General features: G+C 44.8%; 1 protein-coding gene across 7 annotated transcripts in view; it reads left to right on the top strand.

Moving 5' to 3' along the window:
* SYN3 (synapsin III) overlaps window positions 1-16,526 on the top strand; it is a 461,325-nt gene that overhangs the window by 35,725 nt on the left and 409,074 nt on the right. For all 7 annotated transcript variants that reach the window (XR_006205084.1, XM_042947629.1, XM_042947630.1 and 4 more), the window contains exon 2: window positions 4,792-5,252. Coding sequence is in view for 6 of the 7 variants with exons in the window: in XM_042947629.1 (XP_042803563.1) it covers window positions 4,942-5,252 (311 nt within the window). In the remaining variant the exon portion in view is untranslated. The remainder of the gene's footprint in view (window positions 1-4,791; window positions 5,253-16,526) is intronic.

Raw genomic sequence — 16,526 nt, 5'->3', positions numbered from 1 at the left:
CCGTGCAGGTCATGATCTCACAGTTCATGAGTTCCAGCCTGGCATCAGGCTCCAGGCTGACAGCGTGGAGCCTGCTTGAAATTCTTTCTCTCCCTCTCTCTGCCCCTCCCCCACTCATGTGTGCGTGCATGCATACTCTTTATCTCTCACTCTCTCTCTCTCAAAATAAATTAATTAAAAAAAATCAAGTTTGGAAGGATTATAGACCTAAACAGAAAAACTAAAACTATAAAGTTTCTTTAAGAAATTAAAAGACAATATCTTCATGATCTTGGGGTGGGCAAAAATTTTAAAAGCAGATACAGAAAGGTCTAATCATAAGAAAAATCTGGTACTTGGACCTCATAAAAATTTTAAATTTTTGTTTATCAAAACATCTGCAGATATATATAACAGATTTCATATATGTACATATAAATATGTGTACTTATATGTGTATATATACATTTTTGTATGTATATGAAAATATTCTTAATAACCAAGCTATGGAAGTATAGTCTTATCCTATGATACAATTTTTTTTCTCATTAGGATGTTTTTATTTCAAGTAAACAACAAACACTTTTTGTAAGAGTTATTTATTCTGTCAAACTTCTGTTCATGAAGGAAATGAAATGGCAAACCAAACACTGAGAGAAAATGTTCATAGTATGCATATCTGACAAAGGACTTATATCCAGAATGTACGAAGAACTCCTAGTCAGATAATCCAAATCAATAATAAAAATATAAACAACTCCCATTTTAAAAATGGGCCTAAGACATCACAATCCTGTACTTCAAGCTGTATTACAAAGCTGTGATCATCAAGACAGTATGGTACTGGCACAAGAACAGACATTCAGATCAGTGGAACAAAATAGAGAACCCAGAAATGGACCCACAAACATATGGCCAACTAATCTTTGACAAAGAAGGAAAGAATATTCAATGGAAGAAAGATAGTCTTTTCAGCAAGTGGTGCTGGGAAAACTGGACTGTGACATGCAGAAAAATGAACTGGACCACTTTCTTACACCATCCACAAAAATAAACTCAAAATGAATGAAAGACCTAAATGTAAGACAGGAAGCCATCAAAATCCTTGAGGAGAAAGCAGGCAAAAACCTCTTTGACCTCAGCCACAGAAACCTCTTACTCAACACGTCTCCGGAGGCAAGGGAAACAAAAGCAAAAATGATCTATTGGGACCTCATCAAAATAAAAAGCTTCTGACAGCAAAGGATACAATCAGCAAAACTAAAAGGCAACCAACAGAATGGGAGAAGATATTTGCAAATGACATGTCAGATAAAGGATTAGTATCCAAAATCTATAAAGAACTTAAACTCAACACCCAAAAAATCCAGTGAAGAAATGGGTAAAAGACACGAATAGACACTTCTCCAAAGAAGACATCCAGATGGCCGACACATGAAAAAATGCTCACATCACTCATCATCAGGGAAATACAAATCAAAACCTCAATGAGATACCACCTCACATCAGTTAGCATGGCTAAAATTAACAGCTCAGGCAATGACAGAGGTTGGCGAGGATGTGGAAAAAGAGGATCTCTTTGGCACTGCTGGTGGGAATGCAAACTGGTGCAGCCACTCTGGAAAACAGTATGGAGGTTCCTCCAAAAATAAAAATAGGACTACTCTACAACCCAGTAATTGCACTACTAGGTATTTATCCAAGGGATACAGGTATGCTGTTTCGAAGGGGTGCATGCACCCCAATGTTTATAGCAGCACTGTCAACAATAGCCAAAGTATGGAAAGAGCCCAAATGTCCATTGATGGATGAATGGGTAAAGAAGATGTGGTGTGTGTATATATATATATATATATATATATATATACACACACACACACACAATGGAGTATTACTCAGTAATCAAAAAGAATAAAATCTTGCCATTTGCAACTACATGGATGGAACTAGAGTGTATTATGCCAAGCAAAATTAGCAAAAGACAAATATCATATGACTTCACTCATTTGAGGACTTTAAGATACAAAACAGATGAACATAGGGGAAGGGAAGCAAAATAATATAAAAACAGCGGGACAAAAATAGAAGAGCCTCTTAAATATGGAGAACAAACAGAGGGGTACTGTAGGGGTTTTGGGAGGTGGGATGGGCTAAATGGGTAACGGGCATTAAGAAATCTCCTGAAATCATTGCTGCACTATATGCTAACTAACTTGGATGCAAGTTAAAAAAATAAATTAAATAAAAATTTTTTAAAAAATGGGCCAAAGACCTGAACAGACGCTTCATGAAAGAAGATATATTAATGATAAGTAAACCCATGGAAGTTGCTCAATCTCATCAGGTATCAGAGAAAATAAATTAAAAACACAATTAGACACTATTTTACACCCTCTGGAATTGATGAGGGAAACAAAGGCAAGAGAAATGTAGCTCAAATTAAATCTCACAGCTGGCAACCCACTGACAGACACCTGAAACATGCAGAATGTGATATTCCTCAAGCGACTCATGGCTGCCTTACTTCCTTAATATTTTTGTTTTATTAAAGACTAAAAGCAAGCGTATCTTAATAGCAGCTAGCCCCTCAACATCCTGCAAGCCTTGCTTTGAAATTCCTTAGAAACTTAAGATATCCCTCACCCCCCACTAACTTAAAAATATATAATCAGTCACTCCTTACAAGCCCAGTGCAGCTCTTTCTGCCCATGGGTCCTGTCCCCGTGCTTTAATAAAATCACCTTTTGCAACAAAGACGTCTCAAGAATTCTTTTTTTGCCATTTGCTCAAGAACGATCAGAATGGCTAAGAATAAAGACTGACAATGAAATGTTGGTAAGGGTGTAAAGCAATTGGAACTTTCAAATAAAATGTGAAAACAGCATAACCACTGTGGGAAACTTTATGACAGTTTCTTGTAAAGGGAAACATGTTTCTACGCTATGATCCAACAAATTCACTTCTAGATATTTTCCCAAAGAAAAAGATCCCTCTCACTCTTTCTTTTTCCACAAAAACACTTAAATAAAAAAATCCTTACAACAATTCTTTTCCTAATACCCCCAAATTGGAAACATTTCAAATGTCTATCAAAAGGAGAGGGTATAAAAATTTGTCATTTATTCATCCAGTGGAATGAAAAACAGAATGACTCTTGATACATACAATCTAGATAAGTCTCAAAACCACTGTGTTGAGGGCAGGAAGCCCTTCACAAAAGAATCATACGTATGATTACATTTATATGAAGTTCAAGATTAATATATGGTGACAGACATCAGCAGTGCATTTGCCTATGGGGATGTGTGGATTAACTGGAAAGGGGCACAAGACAACGTTCTGAGATGACATAAGTATAATAAATCTTGTACCAGTGTATTCATTTATCATAACTCAAAGAATTGTACACTTGAGGACTGTGCATCTCAGTTGAAGTAAATTTTACTTCAATAAAAATATAAAATCTCAAAAAAATATGAGGGGTCTAACTGCATCATTTGAATGATCATTTTTCTCAGTGGGATATTTCAATCTCAAATGAATAATCTGTTGTGTTTTTTTTTTAACTTATTTTCTTCTGTTCAGAAAAGCTGTACATATGTGTATTAGTCTGCTTGGGTTACCATAATAAAATACCACAGACTGTGTGACTTAACAAATTTATTTTCTCACAATTCTGGAGGCTGAAAGTCTGAGATCATGGTGCTACCATGGCTGGTTTCTGGTGAGGGCGTCTTCCTGGCCTACAGACAGCTTCCTTCTCTCTGTGTCCTCGCCTGGTGGAGCGAGAGCAAGCTCTCTAGTGTGTCGTCTTATAAAGCCACTAATCTCATCATGAGGGCCCCACCCCCATGACCTCATCTAATGTTAATTTTTTTTAATGTTTATTTATTTTTAAGAGAGACAAAGTGCAAGCAGGGGAGGGGCAGAGAGAGAGGGAGACAGAGTGTGACCAGGGAAGGGCAGAGAGAGTGAGACACAGAATCAGAAGCAGGCTCCAGGCTCTGGGGTGTCAGCACAGAGCCTAACACAGGGCTCAAAGCCAAGAACTGTGAGACCATGACCTGAACCAACATCAGACGCTCAACCTACTGGACCACCCAGGCGCCCCCTCATCCAACTTTACCTCCTTAAGTTCACCATCTTCAATTAACAGCACATTGGGGGTTAGGGCTTCAACATATGAAAACTGGGGGGATGCAGTTCAGTCCACAGCAATATATATTCTAGAAAGTCTTGAAAAGATAGGTAAGTGGAAAAGAATAAAAAAGCCATGTAATTACATTACCCCAATGTAATTGTGGTTAACATTCCAATGTATTTTCTATTCAAAGTTATGTCATTTCATCTTTTATGTGGTTGTAGTCATTCTGTACCTATAAACTTGTAGCATGATCTTTCAAAGTACAACATGAAATTTTTTCCGTGGTACTAAAAGCTCTTTTTATGTTCCCTCTTTTAATAGCCACAAAAATTTTCACTGAGTGTGCTGTAGCTTATTTATTCATTATTTTGTGACTGAAGATTAAAGTTCCGTCCAATATTTTGCTAGTGTAAATAATGCTATGAAAAAATATATTTGTGCAGGAGGCTTTTTCTGTAACTGAGATTCCTTTCTTGGGGGGAGAATTCCAGAAAATGGAAATTGTGGGTTAAAAGGTTATGCTCTGATTACATGTTGCCAAATTCTTTTCCAAAAAGATGTCCCACTTTATACTGCCCCCAGCAGTGGGGCAGGAAGGCGCCATATCTGTTTGCTCTTACAGGGCAGAGGTCATTTCCACTAATGTGTGTGTTGGCCTGTTTCCACAGGTTAGCAAAGACAGCTGAAGCCTACTTGGGCAGGATTCCCCTGGCTCTTCCGGCTTAAGACCCTACCATCTCCTATCCCTGGCCGCCTGTGTTCTGGGCCTCACCTAGACAAGTCTGTGTGGGAACAAGCCACCTCTTCCGTCTGTAGCCATGAATTTCCTCCGGCGGCGCCTCTCTGACAGCAGCTTCGTGGCCAACCTGCCTAATGGCTACATGACAGACCTGCAGCGCCCAGACAGCTCTACCAGCTCCCCTGCATCCCCAGCCATGGAGAGGAGGCACCCCCAGCCCCTGGCAGCCTCCTTCTCCTCTCCAGGATCCAGCCTCTTCAGCTCCTTCTCCAGTGCCATGAAGCAGACCTCAGCAGCCCCCTCAGGGCTGATGGAGCCTCCGGGTCCCTCTGCTCCTGTTGTTCAAAGGCCCAGGATCCTATTGGTGATTGATGATGCCCACACAGATTGGTAAGCCAGAATCTGCCTAGGGGCAAGAGAGGCGATGGGGGCTTATCTCACCCCTGGGGGAGGGAAGAGAGGGGAAAGCTGAGAGGTTTGATCAGAGTATCAGAGACTGGCCAGAGGGCAGGAAACTACATTTACTATGTGGCTACTGCATGCCAGGCACCATGGCACCTGTTTCGTGCTTTATGTTTACAATCCCAATCCCTTGCCAGCAAATCCAAAAATCCAAAAAGCTCTGAAAACTGGAAAATATTTTATAATCCATGTGGCAGCAAAGCCTGATCTGAGGGAAAGTGAGACTCTAACAGTCTTCGTTATACCATTCACTGTGTGTGACCATAAATGATTTATGGCAATCTTGATTTACATCTTTTTTTTAAAAAAAATTTTTAAATGTTTATTTGTTTTTGAGAGACAGTGTGAGCAGGAGAGGGGCAAGGAGAGAGGGAGACATAGGATCTGAAGCACTCTCAAGTCTTTGAGCAGTCAGCACAGAGCCCGATGCGGGGATTGACCCCAGGAACTGGAAGATCATGACCTGAGCCAAAGTCGGATGCTTAACCAACTGAGCCACCCAGGCGCCCCCTTGATTTACATGTTAATACATTTGCAATGGGGTACTGCTCAGAGCTCACCAGAAGTGTTATATAATATATGGTATATATACCATATTACCTTCCTAAGAATGGAAAACTTTAAAAACCCGAAATAACTCAGGCAAGTTGCTTAGCCTCTTTCAGCCTCAGCCATCCTCCATCCATTCAGTAAGGTTGTTATGAGGGTAAAAGAAATGAACAGAGACCCACAGTCCTTATCTAACACCCTTGAGACCAGAGTGCCTGAGTTTGTCCAGAACCTGTTCTCTTAACATCAAACATGGGCAGAAATGATATGCCTTCTAGTCTCTTGTTAGGCATGCTGATCCCTGGTAAGCTCTCCAGAGTCAGAGATTGGACATGTCAAGGTCATTGAAACTGTTCTACAAATAGTTACTGAGCACCAGTGGAGTGCAAGTCACAGCCTTAGGTGCTCAGGGAAGTGGTGAGCAGACCTTGCTCACATGGATCTGAAGTTGGAGGATAGGTCTCTACACCAAATATTTGGTGGAGAGGGTGCTAAATATTATCAGTCCTAGTTGGGGACATGGAATTTGCAGTCTAGAAAATAATGCCAGGTGTGGAGACCTGGAAGCACTCCATCCAGGGTGGTTCTGACAGTGGACTCATAAATGGTCATGGGGCTGGAGAGCAAGGTTGCATGCGTGTGTCTTCAAAGGCTGCCACGTAGTAGGCACATCATAGGCACCTGGTAAATAGGTCTTAGGTGAATAAGTTAATGCATTCAGTTCACCGAGCATGTCACAGGCTCTGTTATTCAAACATGCATGTGCACACTCACATTCACTTGAGAAGTTAACTCAGGTTGGGAATGACTGACCCTGTACTTTGGAATGGGGGATATTTATAGTGTATGATATTCAGTACAGTCAACATGGAAGCATGTTCAGCAGGTGTAGACAGCAGTCTTTAGTTTCCTGCTAAAAAGTTAGTTCATCTTAAGCAAGGTGAGATCACGGGCATGGCCTCTGTTTTGATCCAGTCTGCATTATCTTCAGTGTTGCTGCTTGCTTGAAGCCGCTCCTCATGAAGCCTTGTTTATCTGTTTATGCGCTTATGTAAAGCAGCATCTTTAGGTTCTGAATTTAGTGGTTGATTTCTGCAGAGATTTTGCTTCCAGGCACTGCTGCCTGTGCAACCCTGCTGCTTGTCTGCCCACTAATCAAAATGCCTGCATGGCCTTTGCAGTCTTCTTGTTTCTTTTCATCCCCATACTTGACCTTGGTTTTGACCGTACCGTGCTGACCATGTTTCCTCGGCCTCAGCCAGGGTTTGCCATGATATGGCAATGGTCAGGGGTTATTTAAAAACCTATTTATCAAGAAAGTTGCTTTCTGTCTGGAGGGTGAGCTGATAAATGACAGCACCATACAATGATGAGGAACACAGACTTCAGAGCTAAGTTGTCTAGGTTCACATCCCATTTGTACCCCATGGTAGCCAAACGACCTTTGCAAGTTACTGTACCTAAATGGGAATAAAATAGTACCTACCTAGTAGAGTTAATGCATGTAATTGGGTTAAAATCTGAGTTAATATAAAAGTGCTTAGGATGTGTCTGGTAGACAGTAGATGCTACTTACGTGTGTGTTACTATTGCAGACTTTTGTGACCTATGCAACATTAATCATCTTGATGGCAGCCCCTCATAATCATGTTTATTTAATCTCTTCATCCCCAATAATGGGCAGAGTGGATTAGGATTTATCCTATTGTGCAGTTTTCTATTGGTCACTTGTGCCTGTTAGCTCCTGAGTAATAAGGTTGGGTCTTATTAATTCATCTCTGTCCTCCCGGTGCCCATGTGGTATGTAGTAGTATGGTGTGCGGGGACAGTGAACGAGGCCAAAATGCAATGGCCTCACCCAAGTAACGTTTATTATTTTAAGTCTTTATTTTAATTCCAGTTAGTTAACATACTGTGTTATGTTAGTTTCAGGTGTACAACATAGTGATTCAACAATTCCATACATCATCCTGTGCATCATGACAAGTGCATTCCTTAATCCCCATCACCTATTTCACCCATCCAAGTAACATTTAAATTTGACTTGGTTTCCATCTCTCTAATCTGAAGACCACGTGTGAATGTGTGAATTTTAGGCTGTGTATGCTGATGGGGGGCATGATTTTGGCCAGAGGAGTGTCTCCCAGTCTGTGACAATCATGCCTCTTATACCCACACTTTAATTAGGTCTCCAAACAGCAGTATTTCTCTTGCCCTTCAGTGAGTAAAAAAGGGGAGAATGGAGAAACTGAGGCACATTAACTTTCCTGGAAACTGGTTCTGCATCCACTGGATGTTTGTGATGGGGACTTCCTGCCTGCGGACACATCAGCTTCTGCAGAACTCCATCCTAGATTCTTCTTCAGCTTCCTAACCTCTCTGAATCTTAATACATTCCCAGCTTTCTCCAGATTGATGCTGGCTGCCTGGGAAATCCCAGTCTGTCCCTGCAGAGTTCCGAAAGATGTTTGTTCCCCGCCACCAGGAGTGGCCAGCAGGTGGCGGGCCAGCCCCACTGTCCCGGGCAGCTTTGGCAGAGTGTGGGCTGCCTGGGTCAGCCCCCACCCGGCCCCTCCTCCATTGTGCAAACTGTCTCCTGAGAGGAAGAAGTTGTTAAAGGGGAGAAGCCAGCTCACAGGGCCCCTTTTTTACCCCCCTTTGAGATGATAATGAAGGGGGAGATAGCCACTGTCTGGACTGAGAGTGAACCCACCAGGAACAATGCTGCTCCCTTTTCTCTGTTCTCAGTCCCACATCCTCTGTCTTCCCATTCTGGGTCTTGGGCCTTCCTGCAGAATCAAGTTTCCTTGTGCTGAGGGAGTTTGCAGGAAGCCCCCACGCTCCCCCTCCTGGCAGAGGCCAGCTTGCAGACTCTCTGAACCAGCCTGGGTCCCCCAAGGACTATCTGTTACCTGCCGAGTGACCCAGGGAGAAGGACTTCTCATCCTCTGAGGAGAAATAGAGGGCCCCAAAGCCACCTTTGCTGGGAAAAACAACTCATGGCTGAGCTTTGTAAGATCCTACCACCTTTTGGGATTGGCCATGGAGGTGAGCCCAGCTACAGCAGTGGTGTTTGGGGAACTTTGGGCCAGCCTCCATAAAGCCCAGTTCAGTAACAGGTCTGAACTCAAGTTGGTGCTATCCTCTGGGATGAGGGGAGACCAATCAATCTTGAAGAACCACAAGAACCAAGGGAAAGGAGAAATAAAATAAATGAATCTCAGGCTCAGTATTCTTCAGCCTTATTGCCTGTACACTCTTTCTCTTGCCTAGAATTTTCCAGCAGCCTCACTGGTCCCAGACCTCTAGTCTTGACCCCCTGGTTACCTTCCATGTTACCATCAAAGGGTCATTTTGTGAAACACAGACCTGATCGGTTTGCTCCCACCGTTCATCCCCTATTATAACCCTCTGTTGCTGCATCATTGTCCTCAAGTTCAGATTCATTCATCAGCTTGCCTGCCTCCCTCTAGTTCTGTCTCCAGCTCCACTTCCTGCTTTACAAAAAAACAACCTATGGTTCTCAAACACATTTGCCTTAGCACATTCTGCTTCCTGCTACCTGGAATGCCCTTCCCTATCTCATTCACTTGTCCAATTTCCATTCATCCTTAAAAGCCTGCTCAGGTGTCACCTCTTTTGTGAAGTCTTCCCTGACACCCTTGACCCTGCCAACGTTGCTAACAACCACCTCCTTTATATAACGTAAAGTGTATTTCATGGTGCTATAGTAGTTTCACACTGTATGATCATTGGTTAGCAGGTGGCTGTCTCTTGTGCCAGAACAAGGCCTGTGTCTTGTTCTTCCTTATATCTTTGGTGTTTAACACACAGTAAATGTTCAATTAGCATACCATTGCCCCCACTCCAGTCCAATGAGGATAACTTTTAATGAGCATAACGGGGCCTGAAAGTCACCTTACGTTAGGACTCAGCAGTATAATACATGCAGTCGAGGGGTGTCTGTTTTTACTCACCTATGTGTAAAATCTTGGCTCTTTATTTTCCAGTATGTGAGGATAACTGTAAGGCTGCTATTTGAGATTGTCTAAAAAAAAGTTGGCACAAAGTTTTATTATTGCCCACAGAATATACCAGAATTCCAGTTTTGATTTCAAAATCAAAACATTGAGTGTGACCAAAAAAAACATTGCTCATAATCATGCTTGGATTGAGTGTACCTCCCTGCTCATGGTTTTACCTACAAAATCTCCAGAGGCTGGATGGGGTTGAGGAGCAGGGTGTTGGGGTGAGGGGGATAGAAGCGGCTAAGCCTTTGCCCCCAATCTCTCCCTCCAATGGCCTGTGGAACTCTGGCTCTCCTCCCCTCTTACCTCACCCATGGCCTTGTTCCCAGAATGTCTGCTATTCCATTTCAACAATGATCTATTGTTACCTTCCCTTCTATTCTCCACCCTTCCCTGCGTTTCTTTCTTCTTTTATTTGTTGGGGAGGAAATGAAAAGGTATTCTTGATTTGAAACACCCCTCTGCTACTATCCTTCCAGCCTGGAGTGTATCAGGCTATGCTGTCCTACTCAATAATGGTCAGTGGTACCCATCCAAGCACCTTGTGCATTTCTAGATTCACCAAGAAATGTTGTATAATAATTTGTGTCCCTCCTACGACCACCCCACCTGTCCCACTCCCAGATGGTGTCTTTGTATCCCAACACCTACAACGGGGCAGGTAGTTTGTTAGGAAATGTCTGTTGATTGAATGAGTAACTTTGGAGGTGATGAGTTATTAGTAATGACGGATGAGGATGGTGACAGTGACACTTAAGGAGTGACTTGAGTGACATTCTGAAATCCTCTTTTTCCCCTTTCATACTCAATCCAACAGAAAGTCACAGTGGCCACATGAGAGCATTTACACCATGGAAATTGGCAAATGCTGCAAAATAGGGCTTTCAGTTCTCCCCAGAGAGCTGGTTATTAATCATTTGCCAACACAGCTCTGGTCTAATCACTTGCCAACATAGCTCTGGTCGTAGGCACTTCCTGTTTGGCCTGGAGGGCAATTGTACAGGTGAGGAAGCAGAACACAGAACACAGGCCCCTGCTCAGAGAACCAAAAACGGGTGGGTGGCTAGGTTGGTACTTGTTAAAAGGCATTTCTGATGGAGCCACAGCTCCTGCTGACCCCTGCACAGGACTTCAGTGTTTGGCAAGAGATAGATGCTGAAAAATCTTGGTCAAAAAACGAATAAACACACAGATGAATAAACCATGAGCTCTTTGGGGTTGGGGTCATGTCTTCATCATTGTCATGTGGCAAACACTTGTGTACTTTGTACCACCAAAAAGGTTTCCATAGATGCTCTAAGTCAGTCCTCCCAACAACTGGATGGAGTACTTTCACTGCTCTCATTTTATACGTAAGGAAAACGGAGGCCGCGAGCCCAAAATCGAAACAGATGTCAGTGGCATCTGGGAATCCAGCTCAGGCCATTCTGGACACCCTGTTCTCTCATCATTTTTCCCACCTGAGTACAAGCCCTCCAGTGCTGTGTGTGAGGGCATTGGCCGGCAGAGCCTGCTCAAGAGAGGGTCACACATGCACACACACCCACACACACCCCGTGTCTGAGAGCAGTGGGAGGAGACAGGGTGGCAGGACTCCATGTAACAGCACTGCAGCCAAGCACAGGATCCCGGTGACCTCACCCTCAGAGGAAAGTGCCCCACCTCAAGCCAGGCGGCCCCACCCTGCTGGAGCCCTGTGGGCAGCTGGAACGAGAAGATGCCAGGAGGAAAGGGGGTTCCTGTAGCCATCCAGACACTCCTGGTCTCAGGTTTGGGAATTGGATCCTTCACAGAAGTTGCCTCTGGGCTATTTTCCTCAGTTTCAGGCTCCAACAGGATGTTTTCTGCTCTTTCCCCCTGTGTTTTGATATTAAATATGTGATTTCCTAACACATGTCAGACATGTTTCCTAAGAGAGTTAAAATGGGAAGGAAAGTAAAATGCAGAGAACTCAGGGCTGGCTGGTGGCAGGTTGGGGTTGAAGTCCCAGCTCTGCTGCTTACCAGCTCTTGGCCAAGCCACCTTACCTTTCTGAGCCTCAGTGTCCTCATCTGTAAAGTGGGGACCATAATGCCACCACTGTCACCATACCAGTGAGCTCACAGGAATGTTCCAAGGCTCCAGTGAGAACACGCTGTTCCTCTCCCTTACAGGCGTTTTTCCATGTGTATGGTTTCTTTGCCTGTGCTGTGGTCCTGTGCTAGAGCATAGGCTCCAGGAGGGTGGAGTTTAGGCCTCCTTTGCTTGAACACCGTATCCTCAGAGGCCAGCACAGCACCTGGCACAAGGTAAGATAGGAAACACGGATGATTTAATTAACAAACAAATAGATGCTCTTGCCAAAGGCTGATCTTATTATTAAGGGAGAGTTCAGGATCGAGGATGCCCTCGGGGAGAGTCTTTCTCAGAAAATAGTAAATTGCCCTGGAATTCAGGAAGAGTACCTGACGCCCATGCTTTGCCCGAGCTCCCTCCCCACCCCCCACCCCTCATTGTTCAGCTGGTAACTCTGAGGCTCCAGCCTCCACTTGAGGAGCTGAACTGCTTCCGGCTGCTTTGACTGAAGGCATGAGGACTTCAGGGCATGTTGGCAGGCCCCTCAAAGCCTTGCAGTGGGCCTAATTGGCCCCATGGTGACCAGGACATTCTGCTTCCTACTGTGTCACCTACAGGGGTATTTGAACACCGAGCTGCCCTCACCGGCAGTGGCTTTGGGGCAGGGTTGCTGGATTCCACTCAGTTAATACTTGGATAAGCAATCAATTTATCCCCTGCAATATTTGGTATAGATTTATACTATCAAATTGTTGGTTGTTTATCCCAAATTCGAATTGAACTGGGTGACCCGTCTTTATCTAGATACACTACTTATGGAGGATGGCAACGAGAGACAGTTGCCACCATCTGAGCCTGCTAACATGGGCCCAAGTGAGAGGCCGGTCTTTGCACTCTTGCTTCCTGGTCAGAGAACCAAAAGAGGCCCCTCAGTTGACCCCATTCTCAGCTTTCCCTGCCTGTGACAAGGACTGAGAGTTGTCAGTCACCAGCAGAGAGGAAATAAAACTAGTAGGCAGTCTCAAGGCAGACTGCCCAGGTCTCTTCTCCCTCTCACTTACATGACCTTGGGAGGTCTGACCTCTGAACCTCACATTCCTGCCTGTGAGGCAGAATCATGGTATATCTTTTGCGAAGGGTCCTTGCCAAGATTAGAGATGATGGCACGGGTGGGGCTGGGACAGGGCTTAGCTTGTCATAACAGGCACTGAAATGGTAACTGTATTAACAATTAATTGCAATTACTAATTGCTGATGAATATAATAGTGCTGGAAGCCAGGGGAAGGAAGCCACTTGGCATGCTTCTCAGTTCAGCTGGATATGCTTGAGGGCTGTCTTCCAGAAGGCCTGGAGGAGGGGTGTCTGGATGCTGGTAAGCTGGCAGAACTCTACTGTGAAGATGACAAGATGGAGGCCTGAACTGGTCCCCTCCTCCTAGAGTTGCTCGGGGGTCTCACAGCTGAGACACACACCTTTCTGTTGGAGAGACTTGGCTCTGGGAAACAAAATCTTCACATCTGGCCCCACCACTTCCTCTACCCCCAAACCTCTCCTTGAACAAGGCAAGCCTTGGCTGTTTCCTATGGGGAAACACAGGGATGGAAGGGAGAGGAAGAAAGGAAAGGCCTAATGTCGCCTTCCTCCTCACTTCATTCACCAATTCACACAGGCCACCCAATAGCACCTAGAGTGGCTCTGGATGTCTGGACTCAGACTCACCCCTCCCATTCTGGGCACCTGCCCTGCACTCCTGCCCCTCCCCCTTGCTTCCCTGGCCCTGGTGCCTGGGGGAGGGGAGGGGCCTTGGGCATTCCCCAGCAGCCTGCCTAGTCTCCTGGAGACAGGCTCCGTTTTCCCAGGCCCGGCCCCTTTTATCAGGGAGACAATGTACGCACACAGTGAGGGCCTTGTGTGGCACCCAAGCCCCAAGCCCTTTGACTTGAGGAATTTTTCAAGTGCTGACCTCTTTCCGTGAGGTCTTCCTGCTGTCCAATCCTGAGGCCTGGTGCCCCTGCTGCTTCCTACCCAGCTCTTTCAGGGAGAGAGAGAGGGAGGGGGAAAACAGTGAAGAGCTGTCTCTCGCTCTGGTAGAGTCTTCACCCTCTGAAACTGGCTAGAAAATCTGGGGGAAATGTCTTTGAGCAGAAGGGAATGTGGGGAGAAATCTGATAGATGCCGTTTCTTCCAGATTCCTTCCTTCTCTGTTGATGCTATGGGATCATAGTGGAGCCACTTTTCTCTTTGGGCCTCGTTTTTCTCATAAGTCAAATGATGATGGATTAAGATCATGTTCCCCCAAAGACCGTTTCTATCAGAACAACATTCAGATTCCCAGGAACCACCCTACACCTTCTGTGTTAGATAGAGTTCTTTGTTTGCAAGAAAAAGGAATAGACTTTGGCAGACTTAGGCAAAATGGGGATGTTTTGGATGTGGAGGCTCACAGAATCAAAAGAGAATATGAAGACTCAAGTCTCAGAGAGGCTGGGACCCAGGGCTCCCCTGGGATCTAGGAGGCTGGGACTTGTGTAGGCAGCCTTCTCTAGAGAAGCCAGCTCGTGTTTCCTCCCAGCCATGTGCCTCTTTGCTGACAAATCCAAATCTTGGGGAAACACAAACCTGGCTGGTTCCACAGTATGTCCTGGGACAGTTCCACCAAGACCCCGTGCAAGAGAGCTGCTTGGTTCCATCAGTGCAAATGCAAATGGAGGTGCTATTACTGGAAATTCAGATGGGTGCAGGACAGGCGACACTGCAGAGTGCCCTTAGAACTACTGACTCAGAATATCCAAAGTAGAGCTTGGGAAATTGTTTTTGTTTGTTTGTTTGTTTTTGTTTTTAATGATGATGAGCCAAACTTAGAAACCATTGAGTTACAAGACTTCTTTCATTACAAGACAAGACCTGGGAACAGTGGGGCCAACTAAGCAGGAGATCTATTTCAGCTCAATATGTAGAATGGAAAGTCATCCAAAGATCAAATGGGCTTCCTAGTGAGGGAATGATCTCCCCATCACTTGCAGGTGTTCAAGCACAACTGGGCTGGCCACTTGGAAGCAATGAGGCAGAAGAGGCTCCTACTATAAAGAGGTTGGCTTATAAGCCCTCGCAGGAGTCTTGAGCTTAAAGCTTTTTGTTTTTTACTCTATGACTTTATGTCTCAGTCACTTCTCTGACTTTGCCTTGCTTTTCTCTGAAGAATTCAACTGTTTACCTTGTGAGTTTCTCTTCTTCCTCCAAAACGTGGTTTTCTCACCCAGGTCCTCTGAATGACCTTTCATGGAGTCCCTGAGATGCCATGACTTTCTTAGCAATAGCTGTTCCAGTGCTTGAGTCTACAGACTTCACCCCACCTGGTTACAGCCTTGCCCTGGCGGAGGCAGGTCACTGGGCAGATGCCAGCCTCATTACAGAACGTCTCTTCTCCTGGGGCCTGTGGAAGCCTGCCTAGGACATGTTTCCTTGGCAGGAGGGAGGCTATCTGTGATGGCAAGAGAGAAAATGGTGCTTTGTGTCCATTTTCCTGACCGCTCACCCTGGATCTTCAGGAAGGGTAAGGGTATGGGTTTCCTGAAAATTTGCACTGAGCTGATTGCCATCTTCAGAATGGAATTAGTTAAATTAGGGGTTGCCTGTGCAGCTGCTCACAGGAGACAAGATGGTCTGTGAGTGAAGGGGCAGGTGGTAGGAAAAGGCACAGGCATAGAGAAATATTTCCCTGCTGTAAGGAAAACAACAGCACATGATTTATGACAAATGGTGTTTGCCACTTGGTTTCAGCTTCAACAAAATGACAGAACCATGGGGACTGTGTTGGGTGTAAGAAATGATGTCCCCTCTGAAGGCTGCAGCTTCAGTTCACTTACCTAGTTGTCACCATGCAGGAATAAGGGCCTGGTGTTGCTAAGTCATTGATTTTCCAAGGACAGCCAGAAATCTGAATTTTTTATATGAATCTTCTATTGTAAGTAGTCAATTTAAGTCCAAAAATAAGACTGTGGACTTCATGAAGTTTACCAGTTGGCAACTTCTGGTAAAGAAGATAGGAGTCAGGATAAATATGTATTCTAGTTCCTCTTCTGGGTCTGTTTCCCAGAGAGACTGTATATACTACAATGGCAGGAGGGCTGTTTTGTTTAGTGCAATACTTCGGGTCTAGCGCAGTGCTGGGCACATAGGGGACCTTGGGTAGATGGGTGGATGGATAGACGCATGCATGCATGAATAAGTGATTGGATGGATGGATGGATGGATGGATGGGTGGATGGATGGGAAGGAAGGAAGGAAGGAAGGAAGGAAGGAAGGAAGGAAGGAAGGAAGGAAGGAAGGAAGGGTAAATAAGTGGATGGATGGGAGTGAAGGAGGGAAGAATGGATGAAAAATAACTTCTTTCAGCCTTTTCCTTCTGTGCCCTGCCCTTCACACCTTGAAAGTCCTCATACCTCGTATGAGCATGCATGTTTCTATCCATCCACCCATCTATCCAAGGTCCCCTATGTGCCCAGCACTGCGCTAGACCGTAGTATTGCACTAAACAAAACAGCCCTCCTGCCATTATGGTACATACAG

Source organism: Panthera leo, chromosome B4 (genome assembly GCF_018350215.1).
Source record: "Panthera leo isolate Ple1 chromosome B4, P.leo_Ple1_pat1.1, whole genome shotgun sequence".
Lineage (NCBI taxonomy): Eukaryota > Metazoa > Chordata > Mammalia > Carnivora > Felidae > Panthera > Panthera leo.
This window is presented reverse-complemented; position numbering and strand designations above follow the sequence as displayed.